Consider the following 20,999-nt stretch of genomic DNA (forward strand, 5'->3'; position numbering starts at 1 on the left):
CCATTAAGCAATCATTTTTATTTGCTTCTGCATTTTTCCACTTTACCATTTTAATGTCTTGCTTTGGTTCAATGGTACTCTGTTCCTGTCTTGTTCAGTTACAAGTCTATGGGCTTTTCTATTGTGTAGTTTCTCCCATTTGGTTTATTCTAGGATGTTCTTAGCATCTGTTTGGTTTACATGTTTTATTGCGTTTATGAAGCTCTGGTGACTGTTCTGTTCACTGAAATTACAAAGCATTTGTTGCATGCAGCACTAGACTGTCATACACAAATAGTATTTTGCACTAGTCACTCATACAAGCACTGAGGCCAGGATATACACATTATGGTGTTAGGGTAGGACTCACCATTTAAATAAAAACAAACTTTTGTTCACCTTTTTTGGTTTTGTAATGTCATTGAATCATAGTAAGCTGCTGTCAATTGCCATCCAGCATGCTGGAAGTGAGCACACTGTTCTGATTTCTGGGCATAACTTACTTTATTGCAGGACATACTGCGTGTGAGATTAGGAGTGAGGCAGTGCTGCCTAAATTTAGTACAGCTGAAAGATCTGGATAACTGTTGCTATTGGTTCTATTCATTTCTAATTTCCCACTACATTTGTACACTGCAGTTTTCTCTTATATGCAGTGTTTAATTAAAGTAGGTACTACAAACCATTTGTATAGCTTGCCCAAAAACTGTTGTTATGAAAGACATAGAACAACGTGTTGGAACAAGTAAAACACAAAATCACAGTTTGCAGATTGACACTTCACAAATTACATGGAAGCGTAACAACACACACAGTTAGGAAATAGGTGAAATGAACGCAGCAAGAAAGAATAACACTTGATTAAAAGATGATATACTATATTTAAAAATAAACTTTTGTTAACACTATCAAAAAGTTACTGACCTATGCACAAATAAGTACACTACAATCCAAAATATGACTGTTTTACATGGTGCTGTTTGATATTGGTTTACCACAGTCTGACATTAAGTCACCATTTAACAAATAAGTATTATACACAATGAAAATATCACAAGATGAAGATCAGTGGTACTTTTATATGAGATAAATACATTGGCACTGTGAACAATACTAAAAGCATGTTTAAACTATTTTAAAATAATGTGCTCATATAACTTTTTAAAATATAAGAGTCACAATAAGCAACAGCAGATGAGTCATTCTATGAAAAATATGGCTTCATAGCAAATCCAGTATATACATTTGAAAGTCAGCTTCACACATTACCAAATACCAGCAACTAGTTACAAATGTATAAAGTAGTGACTTTTAAACATCAAAAATGTGTCACTGTGCCCATTCCAAGTTGTACTTAAATACAACTGCTGAAACCTATTACATGAAATTTGGCAGTTGTGCATGATAAAAATGCCTAATAGTGTTAAAGAGGGATAATAAAGGTGTTGGGTGGTGATGTTTTGCCACTTAAATAATTCTACACTTTGGTCAAGCCTTCAAAAGTATACTTGTAGTAATTTTAGAGATGTAAATCTACGGAAGTAACAAAGGGAGATAATAGATCAATTGGAGCTCAGTGATTTTTTGACATTAGGTCATTACAGGTGACATGCAGTGGGATCACTTGGTCTGTACATGCTCAAGTAACCATAGCTGTTATGAAACAGTGCTTAAAATACACATTATCTGCTTATATCAGTACTTCTTTGTCTATGCTGTTCAAAATTTAAAAAGATGATTAATGATTTATTGAATAATTAAAATCACTGGAAACTGGACATACACAGAAATCTGAACTACAGAATCATCAGTACCACAGAGACAAAATGTATCACTTAACTGGTCACCCATGAAGGCCATAATTATTTTTGATTATTTTGACACATGAGAGCTGTTACAAGTTTGAGTGGTGTTCTGTTTAAGATGTCATCCTGTCAATACCCACAAACACAAATAATTTCTGCATCACAAACTGTGCCTTATACTTTGAATTCAATATGTTCTATATAAACCAAGGGCCTCCACACCATGAGTTTAAGGAACAATGTGTTTGAATTCCTAAGGGACCAAACTGCTGAGGTCATCGGTCGCTATTTAAGCAACAAGTAATGCATCTAATCTGCTGAAGAAACAATAAGCACTGGTGGGCACCAAAAAATATTACATAATAATACTTGCAGCCCACTCAGCAATCCTGTCAACAATCTCCTACAGCAGCAGTGGTGTTGATGGTAAATAATACAGAATAATTTTTCTAAAATTATAGCTAACAGTTTCATCAGAAAATGTCACATCTTAGGTGCCATGATTAATGCAACAGTCTTTTTAAAATAAGTTTAAGAGATAAGGGATCAGTTTTTGATTGTGCTTAACTGGTATCCAGCACAATAACTGCCATATTTAAACAAAATAGCAACCTGTGAAATACCCCAAAGTGTACCCATCAACAAAATCTTAAGATGAATTGGAAAACTACTATGAATGAAACATTACCATCAAATGTCATTTTAAAGTTTGAAGCCTGTAATGCAAAATGCAGGACCAGTATAAATTTGATAAACCAACTGCAAATTAATAGCCACCATATTGGGAAGGAGGTGACGATATATTGCAGTTTTGTTGTAAATAATTTTCCTCCAATGTGAAGCACATGAAATAACAATGTTCACATGAATTTATAGGATCTTGTTTGCTGAATAAAATGATTTTTTTATAGACAGTATGGGGTGGGGTAACTTTGGACTGCCAAATGGCTTCATTAACTGTTAATCAAAAAAATACATTAATTGTATGTGTAATGAAAAAAAATGTACATTTTATGTAAGAGACAACAAGTAAAACCAATAATAATACTGTAAAAAGAAAGAAATGACATCAAATAAAAATACAGCAGGTGTATCACAGCCAATGCCTGAAAGGAAAATCATCATTGCAGTTTGAGAATATAGAAATGGTACACTTACGGACAACTTACCTCCTAAAAATTTTGAGGCTTTGATTGGCAAGGACAGAATGTGTCTTTTACTATTCTGAAGAAGATTCTAAAATGGTGGATCTCCACTGCCACCTCTACACCAAGCTTTAAGAAAAACTAATAAGATTTGAGTATTGAACTGGATATAAACTTCAGCATTATCTGACCATAACAAGAATGGCAAATGTCGCTTTTTACACTGTACTGGGTTTCCCTTATGATTTTTCACTAGTAACATTGAATGTTTCTAATGATTATACATTCAACTACCAATAAAGTTGAAAGTTGGTGACAAACAGCTAGACTTTACAGCATGCTGCCAAGTATTATTAGTTTAAGCTGTGGCATGTATTATAGGTCTTCTTCCATCACTCTGTTCACATATCTGACTACTTATCTTTAAGTACACAATTTGCCTACATAAGTTTCAAGGAGACACTTCCTTTGAACAAATCTTATAATACAGAACAACAAATATAGTTTTAAATGTTTAACATTAACTAAAAGTGCTTAATACTATTTGTGGCACAGATCAAGACAACAGAATATGTACTTCACATACATCAATCCATTGATTTAAAAAAAAAAAAATCATCTATTGGTGCTAGTATAACTGATAATTACTCATATTAGGAGTGAGCATTTTTCATAGTGTCTTACATGCAAAAAGAAAAAAATGCAGATGTGATGTTGGGACTGTGTTAGAAAAGAAAAAATGAAGACTACAACAGAAACATGTTCTCTTATGGGATTGCATTATTTCAACTTTAGTTGTTTCTCTTCACTTTTTGTTAATGAGGTGCATCTAGATTAGAACATTAGTGACAAGCCAAGACTAAGACATACCAGTACTCAAAAGAAGATACTTGTCTTCTGTTACTCTTGCCTGTTTCCCTACTCCTCCAGACTATACATATGATGAGAAACGTTTATGGCAAAGTTAGTCCTCATCTCCACAGCAGACAATTTGTATCAATGCATGAGATCCATTTGTATATTATAAGAATGGCTGTTAATGAGAATTTTGAGAGTTTCTGCTGTAGTTTGGTGCAAAATCATTATATGTCAATGGATCACACAAACTGCTGCCAAATCCTTTGTGAAACAAATACAGCTTACAGTGTCTACAAACTGATAAGACAGTGAGCAAACTGACTGACTTAACTATAATTTATCACTAATAGGCAATTTGGAATAATTTATTTGTTCATATTATTGTCACTCAAATGAAAACATAACACTTGAAAAGTGTACACAGAAATAATTCAACTTCCTTCACGATGCATCCACATTATTGAAGCAGTCTAGTAATTTGATGAAAGTAAAATCATTGCTTTGGATATTGCTACATCACTCATATTTCAGTCTACACCAGAAGTTCAGAGAGACTAGCTATGTTGATTTTTTCATCTTTTACAGCAGATGCAATAAATATATACTGACTTTGGGAAAATAGTAAAATTCTACATAACATTGTTAGCTAGACCATGTAAGACTGATTTATCCCTGACACATCAGTAGTGTGAGTAGCTGTCACAGTGAAACACCAACAGTGAACATTCTTGCTGTATCTTTAACTACAAATTCTTGTTTGTAACTGTAATTTAATAATGAATATATACTTCATACACACTTTCTCAATTACTAATTTTACTGTGTTGACATTTCTCAATGTTTTCACTGATGCAGAACTAAAGAACAAATAATATGGTGACAACACAGTATGGTGATGTATGAGAAGTACATGGAACACATTTAGGAACATTTTACTTCTGCTTCGAGACCATACCTTACTTGTTTATTTATTTTCTATCACTTGAACCAACAGCTGGTAAAACAACAATACAACCAAAAAATAATGAGATGCTATCACAGACAACTTACTTTGCTTGAAGTTTATGCATCTTCTCATACAATATTACAGTGGTAAGTATTATAGATAATTTCTCACAGCAGTAAAGGAAGGGCAAACTTATCATCCTGTGTATGTAACAAAAAGTGATATATTAGACAGTAACCAGTAAAATGCAAATGGTCAATCTGCCGTTAGAACCTTATTCTGAAGCCTTTGTTTGTTCAACAAACATTTACACAATTAAAAACATAGCACAATAACTAGAACTGTGGTATCTAGGTAAAAGGTGCTGAGTACTTACAACAACATGAAGACACAAATAAAATTGCCTCAAAAAGTGTTAATTACAAATTGTGTGACCAGTTACACCTTTTTCCTTTGTGTATTTACAGGCTAATACTTACATGTAAGATGGTAACAAGTTTTCAGGTATGATTTGGATACTTCCAAATGCAAATAGTCTCACTCTAAAATATTTTTAAAAATATGCAGTATATGCTGCAAACAACAATAAATAAATAATAAATTAAGTTATTATGTACATCTTTTTTATATCAGTAAATCTCATCTGTGGTCTTTCAGCCCCCTAGTCTGCTAAATGTGCCTGCACATATTGCACAAAAGAATATATGCAAACAATCAAATTCATTCCAGCAAACACAGATGGCACTACAATTGACTATTCCTCCTAAGTGAGGTATGATACTCGGAACTGTAGTGTAATGAGACACATGTGACTATCTATGCCTTTCCCACTGCTCCCAATATTCTCTGGTTTGCATCTCAGACAGTCGAGAAACTGTGCGTTCAAAGGCAAATACTTCTTCCTCACCAGTGAATATGTTAGCAGAAGCATTTTCCTAAAAAGAAATGAATAAAAAACACACTCAACATAAGTATAACTCATGTTTAGTTACAATTGAGGCACACTGGAATTGTACATGAAAGAAATCCTACTTTATTATTTGTCTTTCCAAACATTTGGCATTACTATTCACATGCATTATATCCTGATCTGCACTTTCTCTATACAGCAAAAAATTGTTTTCCCTTATACTAATGCGTATTTTTTAATGAGGATATGAGGCATATCCACACACATTCACACATTTTAGATACAACAACAAGACACTGTAGAAAACGGTGACTAGAATATTTAAATACACTGTTCCTCCCCCCCCCCCCTCCTCCCATGACATACAAAAAGAGGGAGAATTAATTAACTACAGAACTGGTTGTGTGGGTTTACTGCAAGTACTATGAACTAATTAGAAAATACTTACAATCATGTTTGAAAGGACAGACACTGTTGAAAATCCTCAGCTGTACAAAATATTTTTGTAATTAATTTGCTGATGATAAACATCTGTTATATTAGGCATAGATCTATTACCCAACAGAGATGAAAATTTGTGTTGGACTGGGACTCGAATCCAGATTTTCTGTGTATTGCGAGCAATCAGCTTAACTTCTTTGGCTATCCATGCACACTCCTTGGACCGACCCAACCTTCCATATCTCATACTGCCTATGTGCTTATTTTGTAGTCCACTAAATTCATCAGCTATAACTCGTAACATTACTTGTATTCTCATGACAGGGACAATGAGGAATGGACACCAATGCCACTACTGGGTAGCTGATCTATACCTAATGTAGACGATGTCAATGAACTTGCAGCTGCGGATCGACAACAGTGTCTGTTCTTTCAGACATGCATTAAGTATTATAAAGCCTAGGTGGGCACATGGCAATAACAACATTGGTCTGTATTTCTCATTGTCTCATTCTCCCTGTTGTGGAAATCCAAGAAATGCTGCAAGCATTAGGTGATGAATTTAGTGGACTATGATATAAGGATGTAGACTGTGTGACATGTGATTTGGCTGGTCTGGGGGGGTGTGCACAGAGAGCCAAAAAAGTCAAGGTGACCACTCACAATAAGCAAGAAATCCGAATTTGAATGCTGGTCAGGCACAAATTTTCATGTCACTATTGGTTAATAGATCTATCCCTAATAAAACATCAAGTAATTTACAGTCAGTAAAATAATTTTGAATACAATTAGAAAATGTCAACACTGCATTGCAACAGATTCATAAATTTTTTGTAAAATTTTTGACTTGCAAGATGCAGCATTATTTGTAAATGACAATGTATGTCTTTCCACACGTTTTCAAAGGGGGGAAAAATGATATGGGCCTCTAAAAGGTGATTCTGTATTTTGCTTGTAAGTTTGCTTTGTTCTTCTGAAATTCAATATTCCTTCTCTCTCATTCTTTGATGACAAGAAACCATTGTCTTTTATTATTTTTTATTTATTTATTTTAGTGACAACATTGAAAATCTATAGCTCAGTGAAATATACTTGTAGGTGGTGAATATGAATGAAACAAGAATTGTAAGAGATGTGATAACCAAGCATTGTCCATGTGTCTGTACTTGTTTACAAGGATATATTACATTTACACAAGTATACAATGACCCTGAATACAAGATGACCTCTCTTTTTTTTTAGGAGGGTTCTTGAGAAAAAAAATCCATTAACTTAAAATTAGCATTGTATTGTCCAGATGAAACAGTTGTGAACTTTGAACATGTAGAGCCAAGCTGTAATTTGCACCAGTTAATGATTGCTACTATTTACACATCTCATAGCACTGACAATACAAGCAAACTCAATGACAACAATATGTTGTTCTCTGCCCCCCCCCCCCCCCCCCCCCCAATGCAAGATATTATGCTCTGTTCTCCCTACTAAGAAATCCTCCTCAGCCCAGTCACAAATTTAGTCAGGCACTTACATTTTATAGTTTCATTAATAAGTATTGATGTTATCCTAGGTAAAAAAAAGTTTTTAGAAGTCAAGGAATATTGCATCCACCTGTTTGCCTCCTATATCCACATAAACATGATTAGCCCAACTGCAGTATAGATGCAGACTTTTAAGCAGTTATTCCTCCAGTGCTCCATACAGAAATTGATGGGAAGAAACCCTGAGACATTTTATTACAGGAAGTACCATCTGCCATATGGTTCAAAGTGGTTCAATGAGTCTGGATGTAGATAAAGATCTATGGCTTTCAGTATGTCACATGAGTAAAGCTGAGTCTTACATGACCTATGTTTTTGAAATCCTTGCTCGTTGACATGGAGGAGATCATTTTTTTCAAGATTCCACATCATGTTTTAGTTCAATATATGTTCCAGTATTTTGCAACAGGCAGATGTAACAGATATTAGACAGAACTTCTGGCGATTACTTATGCTGCCTTTCTCGTAGAGAGGTGAGACTTGCGATTTTTCCATTCCACTGTGCACAGTTTTTGTTCAAGATATCTACTTTGTAATATGGTTGACTGAAAGGCTAAGTCAACTGTTAAAGTCTGTATACAGTCTGGTAGAGATCCCATACTGTTCTGAAGCCTTGTTCAAATCAGAGTTTTCAGATGTTTTTCAACATTACTGACAGTACACCATCTGTACAGCAGTGCAAGAAGTAGACTGGGAAAGTACTCCTGCATCTTTCTTTGTAAAGAAATATTTAAAAATAGAGTTCAATATTTCTGACAGTGCTCAGTTAACCCTCAGTTTCAGTTGTGTGTTATCTGCAAGTATTGTATGTGGGTGCTAATGCTGCTCCCTTAAAATATGACCAGAGAGCTCTTTTGGTAAGAGAAAACAATTGGTTGAACATCAAAGAGAAGCTGTGCATGTCACAAATATAGTGCTGCTTGACTAATGGACATCTGGGTGTCTGAGAGGTAACAGGAGAGATTTATTTTCCAGTTCTCTCGGAATATATACGTACAGGTCGTGTAGGGTTTTCATGGGAATTTTTATACCACTTTTCCTGCAAAATAGTGGCAACTTCAGTTAATGATGATTGTGGTGGTGGAAAGCAATCACACACCCTTCTCTCCAAAGTAAACCACAAACGCTAAATAATATTGAGACCTAGTGATTATGAAGGCCAGGGGAGCTGCAGAAATTCATCCTTATGCTAACAAAAGCAACACTGCATAAAGCGATCCTGGTGACCAGGGATCCTGCCACCTTGGACAGCATCAGCACTAGAGAACACAAAATGTATAGTTGGATGGACTTGATCAGCCAAAACGGTCATGTAATCGTTGGCAGTAATATGATCTGCAGAAGTACCCATGTGGCCCATAGAATACCACGATACAGCTGCCCAAATCATCACTGAACCCCATCATGTTTTACTCTTGAACTGTAAACTCAGTCAGAAGTTGAAAACAGTGTGAAATAACAGTCACCTGAGCAAATGATATTCCTCTATTGCTCCATAGTCTGGGTTTTACAACTTCAGCATCACGTTTTCCAGTTACAGACAACTGCATCACACTGATGAGTGGTTTTGTACTTAAAGACTGTCCTGCAATTCCCTGCTTATGAAGGCGTCTCTGTGTTGTTTTGGTGCTGATGAGGATTTGCAAGTTCCACATTCAGTTTTGCAGTGACTTTTTCAGCTGTTATCCCCTTATTTTTCCCCAGAATCCTCTTCAATGACTATTCATTGCAATCACTCGATACACTCTTTTGTCCACATTGTGACTTAGTGGACTATGTTTTTCCATTTTTCCTGTGCATGGTATAAATCATCAATATGGTGCCTCTTGAAACACCACATATTTTGGTTACCATGGTCCAGGCATCCATCATGTGAGCATCAACAATACACAGGGGTTCGAATTCACTTAGCTTTAACATAATGCACTCAACTACACAGAACACTGCTCTGACCACAACTGACCCTTGCAACGTGTCAAGAGCATCCCATAGGTGCTCTTCATGTTAACCTACAACAGCAAAACCTGCTGACTTGGCTAGCATCTGCATTTTTGTTTAAGCATGCATTTCTTGTGGTGTTTCCATATTTTTGTCAGAAACCTGTAGGTAACATTATTATGCTAATCATCTTAGTTATGGGGCAGGTGAAGTCTAAGCATACCAAAGTAACACAATAAGAAATCCTTTTGGAGTATTATAATGTATGTCAGTCTATTGTTAAAATTAAGTAAGTTTCTTGACGGTACAAAAAGTCATGCAATGTGAGAACGTGTAATCTGCTACAATACACAACAAAAATAAAAAAATGTTCCTTGAATTATTTTTTTTGGAATATCAGGGTATGCTTTTTTGTGTAGTTAGATTTAATATCATGAAAGGAAGAGAGGGAGTAGTGATAGTGGGGGTTGGCAGTCAGGAGTTATAACTGCCTACAACAACAACAACTTGGCACCTTTTGAGGCGTCCGTTGGTACTGAAACCATACAAGTGACAGCATTACAGGCTCTACGTCATGACAACAAATGCAAGTGTATGGCATTTTCTGATGAGCTGCAGAATGCTATTGACAATAACAACACATTCGCATAATGCATTATGCTTAGTGATGAAGCGACTTTCCCGTGGTGAAAGTAAACAAACAGTGTTGAATTTGCGGCATACAGAACCCACCTGCATACACTGAACATGTAAGAGATTTACCGAAAATCAATGTGTTTGTGTGGTATTCCACTCATCTGTTTAAGGCCCATTCTTCTCCGATGGTCACAGTTAACAGTCAGCAATATCTTCTTATATTACAAAACTGGTTGTTTCCAAGGATGAACGAGGACAACTTCCTTTTTGGACAAGATGGGGCACCCCCTCACTGGAGTCACCAAGTGTGTAAATATCTGCATGAGACTCTACTGACCCATTCGATTGGTTACCAAACAGCTGGCAAACCAGCACTTCTTAGCTAGCCTCCATGGTCACCAGATTTGACGCCCTACGACTTCTTCACGTGGGGCTTCATTAACAACATTTATGCAATAAGACTACCGCACAACCTAGAAGAACTGAAGAACTGCCTTAACGTCAGTGATGACACACATACAATAGGAATCCGAGTATCAGTGTCATATGGGTTGTGTCACTGGTGGAGGATAAATGGAAGATCTGTACTCGACACTTGAGAGATAGGTAAATGTGTGCCCCAAGTTTCATAGTTGTCTGTCTTACAGAGTGTTTGTTTGTTTGTTTGTTTGTGTGTGTGTGTGTGTGTGTGTGTGTGTGTGTGTGTGAGTGTGTGTGTGAGAGAGAGAGAGCACGCGGAAAATTTGCAGTACCACTTTCTGCATTTACTACAACTTAAAAATAAAGATTGAACCTTCCATCATTACACTTGGCAAGAGTTTATTTAAGGCAACAAGTTTTCATTACACATTTCAGCGAAGCACAGTATTAAGTCTGAGCCAGTTTTGATCTGGGACATATAAAACAAGAGCTCAGTCACCATTTTTCATCACAGTGGGTACAATGAACAATAGACTGTATTTTGTGTGCATTTCAATCTGTACATGTGAATGATCACATGAGCCCCACTGAAATAGATGACATTAAACGATTGGTCATCTCAAACCTGTATGTACATCTCCACATCTACTCTACATGACACTGTACAGTGCACGGCAGAGAGTACTACATACTATCACCGATTTTCTGTTCTGTTCCACTCGAGTATTGAGTGAAAAAAAAAAAGGAGAACATGTACATGCCTCTGTACATTCTCTAATCTCTCTTATCATATTCTCATAGTCCCTGCAAAAGATATACATTGATGGCAGTATAATAGTCAAACAATCTTCTTTGAATACAGGTTCTCTAAATCTAACCAAAAGGTGTTAGGAAAAGTATATAGTCTTCATTCCACGGATTCTCATTTAAGCTCCCTGCGCATTTCAGTTACACTTTTGTTTGGACAATACCAACCTGTTATCATCTTAGCAGCATACCTCAGAATTCGTTTGATGTCTATAATAATGACTACTTGATAAGGGCTCCAACTACTGGAACAATGCTCTACAAGGAGATGCACTAGTGTCTTGTGTGTTATTTCCTTTGCATTTTCTTAGCGCCCTTGCAACATGATTGTCCTATTTTATATTGTTTCTTAGTGTTAACTCTAAATATTTGTAAGTTGTAATACATTCAAGATATTTGCCACTATTTGGATATTGTTGGGTTCTCTCTCCTTGCATTTAACCACACTTAACACTTTTGCTGCCATGCAGGCTTATGCGACTGTTGTCTTTCCAGGCAAAAAAATTTGCCTGTAATCATGTACTGAATATGTTCTAATGTTATGAAGTGCACCCCAAATGTATGAAAGCTCAAAATGCTTCAAAAGAGGGCTTAAACTGCGAGGTAGCTGGTGTCCTCATGGCCCAGAAATGTAACCAGCTTCACAGAGGTTATTATTGCGAGCCATGAGGACACTGGCTACCTCACTTTCTTACAGGGCGTGATACAGAAACAGGGTGTAAATTATAAGAAAATGCATCCAATTGACTGTTAGTTATTAGGTGTATGTGATAACCAGTACACAAAAATAGGAACAAAAATAGTTTTTCTTACAATTTGTGTGTTTTTGAAAAACAGGAAATGCAAACAAATTCATGACTTTCCTTACAGATTGTGGTTGTTTTTGTTACAAGTTTCTGTGCTTCTTTTATCTCTTGAAATCTTCAAGTAGCAACTACTGCACATCTTCCAGATTTTTCTATTTCGCTTGTCTCTCTGTATGCTCTCTACTATGGTATGGCTCCTGAAACTTATAGAAAGTTGATTGGGAGTTGGTGTATCGATGTTGTTCTCTAAGAGGCTCATGGTTATTTCCTCCCTAAAATTCTTTATAGGAATATTTGTCTTGGTAAATATTTTGTACAAAAAGTGAGCATTTAGTACTGCTGTATTCAACATAATTTCAAATGCCACTCAGTGGTGAAAAATAACTTGACATCTGTCCTGACACACTGATTCCATGCACTGCCGCATTATAATCCAAAATGGCAGCAGGCTTTAATATTTCCTCACTGGTTTTTCTTGCTTTTCTTCCCAGTGGTTCGCATTTTGATGCCATGCTTCATAGTGAGAGACATCACAATTCTTTTATCTCGCCATTTTGCTACTACAATTCCATCAGACTCTCTTCCAATGAGTTTGCCTTTTCTTATTTGTGACGTTGTGATGGTGGGGGGCAAATGCTTACTATTTTATCTCAGAGTATCTACAATGTTGTTATTTCTATCCAGCAAATGCCTAGCTAATGACATGCTTGTGTAATAACTCTCAGTAACAACAGTGCATCCCTTATCTATTTATTTTGCAATTAAGTCTAAAACTACTTTTTCTGCAAGATTTTTACTGACATTGTACAGCCATCCTGAGTAAAGAATCATTCTCAGCATATACCCAATTTGGTTACAAAGTTTGAATATCTTGATTTCATACCTATGGGTCTTGCTGGGATGAAATAAAAGTCATCCGCGAAAGGGTATCATTGACTCATCCACTGCTAGTATCTCTCCCGGTTCATATTGCAAGCAAAATTTACTCTGCATAGTATCAAGGAGTTTTCAGATCTTGAATATACAATCACTTTTACCAACAGTTGTGCTGTCCTCAAAATGGACGAACCTCAAGAGCAGTTGAAATCAGTTACAGGACATAGTTCTAGCGACTGGGTTGTCCCTGTAAAGAACACTTGTACACCCTGTAAAGAACACTCGTTAATGTGTGGGTAGTGAAGTTGCCCCATGGAACTTGCGCATCTCATCAGTGTTTGTCTCCTTCCAAGTTGTAGCCCTTGCTTTACTGTGGGTCTGAGCGGTAGACAAGAACTGTACAGCATTTCTGCTTGTTTCAGTAATAATTAACTCTATAATATCGTCACTGATGATAGTTCTGAAGACTTGTATAGGTTTCAGATCCTTCCGATTCTTGGGGTAATGTGGGTCTTTAGATTCAAAGGTTTCCATACTTTTGAACTGGTCACTTTGGACCCGTTTTCATTTTCACTTCCTTCTAGAAATTGAGGAGAAATAGATAGTGTAATGGATGGCTCATTACTTTCTTCCAGTTCCTTGTCACTTTCATTCTCAGGCACCAATTGTTGCTTGGGTGAGGATGTTTCATTGAGTGCGTTGTCTTCATTGTAACTCAAATCACAAACATTAGATAACTCACCATAATGAGCATTGAGAATTTTTAACAGCTCTTCCTCTGTCAAGATATCAGACTTATCTTTCCATCTCTATTTACCAGTAGAGGGACCAGGGCTTGTATCTCCACCACACTTCGTCCGTGGCCTACCATTAGGCTGTGCCATTTACTGTACAACAGAAAGCAAAGTAATAGAGTCAAAATGTTTTTGGTGTTAAGCAAGTGATTACAGAAAAAGTCATAATGTGCCAAATAGCTACCTAAGGTATTCTTCAGTTTCTTATTCCAACACTTACAATCACTCTACCACATGGTTACGTAAGACTATTTCTGAACAATTAAAACTAAACTAGGAAAACAACGTATGAAAACAATATCACGTGAAGGGCATGGTTTCACAAATAAATTAATCTGCGATCTAGCAGCCACTGCACATGCTATTACAATGTTACTCCCTTAAGACCATAGAAAAGGCAGTTGTGGGTTTCCTGCAGGGCCAGCCTGTCCCAGAATTGATTGAATGCATCTGCAGCTGAGAGAGCCGATGACCTTGTGGCCTGTGAGAAACCCACTTCTGAGGCTACCAGCGCCCTCATGGCAGCAAAACTGTTAATGGAAGCTGCCACGCTTTGCCAACTGCAGATTTTGTCCAAGTATTTCTGCATTTCCTTGTAATTATCCAAAAACAATTCTTTCCACCAGACAACAGCTATATCAGTGAATAATCTTTTATTGACTCTGATCCTATAAGAGAAACCACTTTATCTATATACAGAAGATTAGAAGCTCCATCACGCTTTTGTGGGCCACATCCAATATTACTTTCGTTTCTGTACAACTTTTACATAACATACTGGGTTCTTTTGTCTGATATTCATCAAGCCAATTGTATCACTCCGAAAACACTCTGTAAAACTATATAATGGTTAGTACTCGACGATGTGGTACAGTGTCAAAAGCACTTGGAAAACTAGGAAGACAGAATCTACCCATTCACCTGAATTTGTCTGAAAGATGCCGTGAGTGTGTAAAGCAAGTGCGTTTTTCTTTCTTTTTGTTTTTTTCCTGCATCAGTGCTGATTATTTGAGGGTAGCTTGTTTTTCTCCAGAAACATCATAATGTTTGAGCTCAGAATATGTGCAAGTGTTTCATTCAAGGTTTGTGAGATCTTTAAAAATCACTTAATTTTAATTTTCTGTTTGCCAATTTTCATTGCCAGTACCTGCCTGTGTTCTTTTGATGACAGTTTGGGTGTCAGACTGTGGAAATCAAAGGATGCTGAACATCACTACAAATGTAAATAGTCTTCACAGGCCGCCAGATCACGTCGTGAAAATTCCACAATATTTCACGAGCAACTGTCCGACATCTTCAGGTGGTTCGACCTTGCTGGTGGCTACTGAAGAGTCATATCACTACAAATGTTTACACAAATCTGACCTGATATGTTTGCCTGGGCATGTATGCCTCTGCAGTTGAATTGGAGCTTGTGGATGATGAAACTGAACAGGTGTATTTACAAGTACTTTAGCAGGTGATCACAGCAAATACTTACTTAAACAGGCACAGTGTATGGTGTAAGTTTTTCAGGTAAATCACAGTTACGTACTTATCTAAAAAAATGGGATACTATTACAAAGCCAAAAAAGTGCATACAAGGTTTATTGAACTTTATCACAGCAAAATCTGTTTGCAGAAAGTTAATCACAAAGGTCATCATAAAGAACACAAGAAAAAAGCAGCACCCTCCAAACTAGTAGAAAAATGACAAAAATTGGCATATTCAAAATGAATGCACAAATGTATTGTTGGTGTTTCTGGTGATGTACAGGTGCTCAAGCGCACTGACAAATGCAGGTACTAGTGCTGACACTAGCAACCTCAGATTGCGTAGAAGTGTTGTCTGTCTAAGTAAGCTTTTTAAGGACTGAAACAAAAGATGTAGTGAATGTGGGAGGCTGCATGAAATTGTAGATCTTCTTGACCTCACCATAAGGGATGTTTTAATTTCCTGTATCTTCCTTTCTTCAAGAAAGACACTTCAGTCCCTGCTCCAGACAGAGTGATCTCCAGAGCAATTTATACACTTCAAAGGAAAGGAGCAACCAAATCTGTCACGAGCAGCCATGCCACATGTGGCTTCACCCTTACATTAAGGTGGTGTGCCCACAGCACTGGCATCAAAACAGCACACTGGTTTGGGGACATAGGGCCACAGACATAGGAAAAGGAAACTTGCCTTGATATGCTCTAAAGTTTTGTGCTGTTGAAGGTAAGGATGAAGGAGTCAGATTTTATCAGATCCTCATTCATCCTTTTCAATATTCTTTGCACATTAATGATCCCTTCTTGAGCACACTCATCTTTCAATTCCTACTTGGGAATTTCGACTGGAGCTCTACATGACACAACATCTTTGCTGTAACACAAGGTGTTGTGGAGCTCTGTTACTGTGGCATATTCCCCAGGGCATTTAGCTTTCCAGAGGTTTGTCTCTTCTTGGGTACTAGCAGTTTCAACCAACACTGTTCCATTACACAACTATTTGACTGATTTCAATGTACCTGTGATGCACTGTAAACCCTTTTCAATATAAGAAGCTGAAACCTTCTTAAAGCTGTCCTCCTTGTGTTTGACCATCAAGAATACATTCTGACCAGCAGCATGCATTCTGTTACTAATGAATGAAGCACTCTGTGTAAGTCCCGAGGTTGATCACTAACAACTGTTCCCTTTCAACACCTATGTTTCTCAGTGTTGCGCAACACATCTTGAGACTGAGCTTTTTTTTAAAGAGGTCACACATCTGGACAGTCAAGACAAGATCCCCAGTCACTGGGACACACAACGTTTTACCACTGCATCCCATTGTGGTCGCTGAAGCATGCCCGGCACTTATGGTGACTGACAGAACTGCCGGTGCTTACAGCTCAGGAACTCCTGGACTGCCAAGCCCACACCCAGCAAACAAATGCTGAGCCTCTGATGGTGCACAAATGTAGTAAATAGAAACTGCTGCCAAACAAAGAAACTGTAGTTTCCAAAATAAAAATTATTAGAAACAATTACCAAACAGAACCAAAACAAGTGAAGGGATCCTGGAAATCAGGAGGCAGTTCACTTGAAATACACAAAACACAGACATGGCACTTCAGGCTGTTGAGTTTCTTGCATGATTCAGATGTTTCACAGGACTCATAATATTGTATGTATGTTGTTATGATAATAATGACAATGCTGTAGACTTCACTATGTGTTATTAACTTGAAGGGCTTCACACACTGTCAATCTTTCTGCTATACTTGAAATTTAATGTGACTTCTTATCAACACTAGTCAGTCCTAGGGCTGCTTTATAGATTTGCTGAATGAATCACCTTCAGTTCACAAGAACCAAAGGCAAACATTTCTATAAGAACTGTAACTAGCAAAGCACTGAAATGTTCAATTCAGCCTTCCGATCTTCTGCTTTAGCTTTCTTTTGTTTTAAAATGTTAATATGAATTGTGATGTTACAAACACTATGAATTCAAGTCAATAACACAGTTCATGTATGTATACAAAAGTATCTAATAATATTACAAAATTATGATTTTGGACATTTTAAACTTACTGATCCAACTTGTATGTTGAGATCATCCATCAGTGCACGATTCTCATCCAACATCTGATCAACGGACTGCTCAGTCAAGAACAATTGTCGATGAGGTACATCTGAAGAAACCACTACACGCACCTGAAACACATTAGAAATAATAAATTTAACTTTTTTTTAACAACTATGCTAAGATACAATGGTTGCAAGGTACAGTTTACAAATAAAGAGTATTTGCAGCTGTGAATATTTAAGTAACTCCTGTCACATATTTACGCTGCATGTGTGCAGAAATTCCTGCAACTGAGTAAGGAGTCAATTGAGTTGTTGAATAAGGCTCAACTGTATCAACAGAATGTAATGCAAACCATTACATCATATTATCTTACCTACAGGACAATATTATGAAAAAGCAAATTATATATAAAGGACTAGAATTTGACAAGCTTCTGCCCATGTACAGGGCTGCTCATACATGGGGAACTATCCTTCTAAAACAAAAACAGGTGGATAAATAGAAATTTAAAGTCAATGATGAATGAAAAAATGTGTGGGGCTGTGTTACCAACATGGTAACCATTTTGGAAGATCCATCTCGTAATTTTCAAATGGAAAGAGGACCAGGTGATTTAAAAGTTGTTGGCGTTACCACAAGCCATACATACTGAGATTGCTGTGATAACACGAGAGAGAAGCACTCATTTTTGCAGAGGATTTCAACCAACCCCAGAGAGATCACCCATTACCCCAAGTGTCGTGGTGAAACTTCTCTCGAAATTACATGAAACTGGTGGTGGTGGTTATTGGGATGTTTAAGGGGGACTAAACAGCGAAGGTCATCAGTCCCCCATTCCAAAAACAGGCGAGACATAAATTCACAAAGCAGGTAAAACCCCAAGGGGAAGGAGACTCCCCCCAGGCCCTAAAAGAACACAAATGCGGCAACGAACACTACAGACACGAAGAGTACAGATGAACACCAGACAGAAAGAAACAGAAGAAAGGAAGAAGGCCGGAGACTGGTTGACTGACCATGAGAGCAAAAAAAGGGAAAGGGTCAACCATCCGACGACACACCAAAACAGCAACAAACATTGAGAGACGCGAGGACAAAAGACACAGAAAGGGAAAGGTACAGGACTTCCCTAAATGGAACCATAAAAAGGACTACCACGGATAAAATTTAAAACGTCATCAGCCATGGAGGCATCGTCACATAAAATCAAAGGCAAAGTGCCCGGGAGATGAAAAGACTGCCGGAGGGTGCGCAGTCAGGGACACTCCAACAAAATGTAGGCGACCGTCAGCCGGGACCCACACCGACACAGGGGGAGATCCTCCTGACGCAAAAGATGACCATGCGTCAGGTAGGTATGGCCGATGCGCAGCCGACACAGGATGACAGAGTCCCTGCGAGAAGCACGCAGGGAGGAGCGCCACACATCGGTCGTCTCCTTGACAGCCCGCAGTTTATTCGGGGATATCATGCCACGCCACTCAGCAGTCCACATCCCAAGTACCTTACGGCGCAACACCAGCTGCTGATCGCGAGCCGTGAGGCCGATCTCCAAAGCTGGGGCGTCGATCGCCCCTTTGGCCAGCCTGTCAACACGTTCGTTCCCCGGGATGCCAACGTGACCTGGCGTCCAAACAAAGACCACCGAACAACCAGAACGGGTAATGGCGGAAACAGACTCCTGAATAGAGGACACCAGAGGAGAAGAGGTGTAGCAGCGGACGATGGCCTGGAGGCTGCTCAGGGAGTCACTGCAGATGACGATGGACGTACCTGAGCAGAAACGCATATGCTCAAGAGCGCGCAATATGGCCACCAGCTCTACAGTAAAAACACTGCAGCCAGCCGGCAAGGAGCACTGCTCAACATGGGCAGCGTGAGCAAAAGCGTAGGCAGTGCGACCATCAACCAGGGAACCATCAGTGTAGACAGTCTCACAGCCCGAAAATGAGGCGAGGAGCGCAAGAAAACGGCGACGGAGGGCCACAGGCGGAACCGAGTCCTTGGGTCCCTGTGCCAAGTCCAGACGAACGGACGGTCGGGGCAAACACCAGGGAGGCGTAGGTGCACGGACACGGAAGGGAGGCAGAAGAGGGAATGACCCCTGTTCTGACAGCAGGGACTGGACGCGGACAGCTATGGAAAGCCCAGACCTAGGTCGCCGTTCGGGCAGATGGAGGACCATGGCAGGGAATAGCAGGCGACGATTGGGATGGCCCGGCGAGCAATGCACGTGGACAGCATAGTCGGCGAGCAGGCGATGGCGGCGAATCCGCAGTGGGGGTACCCCGGCCTCCACCAGTAGACTATCCACGGGGCTCATACGAAAAGCACCAGTTGCAATCTGTACCCCACAGTGGTGTATGGGGTCTAACAACTTCAACACTGAGGGTGATGCAGACCCACAGGCCAGGCTCCCATAATCAAGCCTGGACTGCACAAGGGCTCTGTATAATCGCAACAGCGTGCAGCGATCCGCACCCCAAGATGTGTGGCTCAGGCAGCGGAGTGCATTGAGGTGCCGCCAGCACTTTTGCTTCAGCTGAGTAATATGAGGAACCCCTGTGAGCCGGGCATCAAAGACGACTCCTAAGAAGCGGCAAGTGTCCACCACTTCAAGCAGGTGGCCGTCGAGGTAAAGTTCAGGATGAGGGTGGACCGTCCGACGCCTGCAGAAGTGCATAACTCGAGTCTTGGCTGCAGAGAACCGAAAACCACGAGTCAGAGCCCATGATGCCGCCTTGCAAACGGCTACTTGCAGCCTGCGTTCGGCGACTCCCGTAGTCGTGGAGCTAAATGAGATGCAGAAGTCGTTGGCATACAAAGAAGAAGACACCGACGACCCCACGGTTGCAGCCAGACCATTAATGGCCACTAGAAATAAGGAGACGCTCAACACCGAGCCCTGCGGGACCCCATTTTCCTGTATATAAGATGAACTAGAGGCGGCACCCACTTGCACCCAGAAAGAGCGGCGCAATAAAAAGGTTTGAAGAAAAGCCGGGAACTGACCACGAAGACCCCACTCACGCAACGTAGCAAGGATGTGATGCCTCCATTTGGTGTCATACGTCTTCCGCAGCTCAAAAAAGACAGCAACGAGATGCTGATGTTGGGCAAAGGCCGTACGGATAGCAGATTCTAGCCGCACCAAATTGTCCGCTGCAGACCGGCCCCGACGGAAGCCACCCTGGGATGGAGCGAGGAGACCGCGCGACTCAAGGACCCAACACAAACGCCGCCCCACCATACGTTCAAGCAATTTGCACAAAACATTGGTGAGGGTACATGAAACTGACAGTCACGGAAATACAGAAAGCTTGAAGATAAAAAACACCTAAGAAGGGAGCAATATCAACTGCTGCTCTAGCATCATTCTATAAGGGGCCACAGTGCAGTAATCACATCATCTTGCAGAAAACCGGGATCAGCTGCACATCAGTCATGAAATTCTGACCATGTAATGCACACCCTTACAAAACGAAAATATTATAACATTTCACTAAGGGTGTTCGTGATTGGCAGCTGTTTGCAGAATGAGCGACACACAAGCTGGATGAAAACA

At 39.2% G+C, this 20,999-nt stretch overlaps 1 protein-coding gene across 1 annotated transcript in view; it reads right to left on the minus strand.

The window, feature by feature from the left end:
* Nucleotides 1–840: 840 nt before the first annotated feature.
* Nucleotides 841–20,999, minus strand: part of LOC124711200 (putative ATPase N2B) — a 116,866-nt gene continuing 96,707 nt past the window's right edge. Inside the window, exons 6-7 of the mRNA XM_047241145.1 lie at nucleotides 17,437–17,559; nucleotides 841–5,668 (exon numbers count right to left, since the gene is read on the minus strand). Coding sequence (XP_047097101.1) covers nucleotides 5,546–5,668; nucleotides 17,437–17,559 — 246 coding nt within the window. The 3' untranslated portion in view covers nucleotides 841–5,545. The remainder of the gene's footprint in view (nucleotides 5,669–17,436; nucleotides 17,560–20,999) is intronic.

This window comes from Schistocerca piceifrons, chromosome 8 (genome assembly GCF_021461385.2).
Source record: "Schistocerca piceifrons isolate TAMUIC-IGC-003096 chromosome 8, iqSchPice1.1, whole genome shotgun sequence".
Classification (NCBI taxonomy): Eukaryota; Metazoa; Arthropoda; class Insecta; order Orthoptera; family Acrididae; genus Schistocerca; species Schistocerca piceifrons.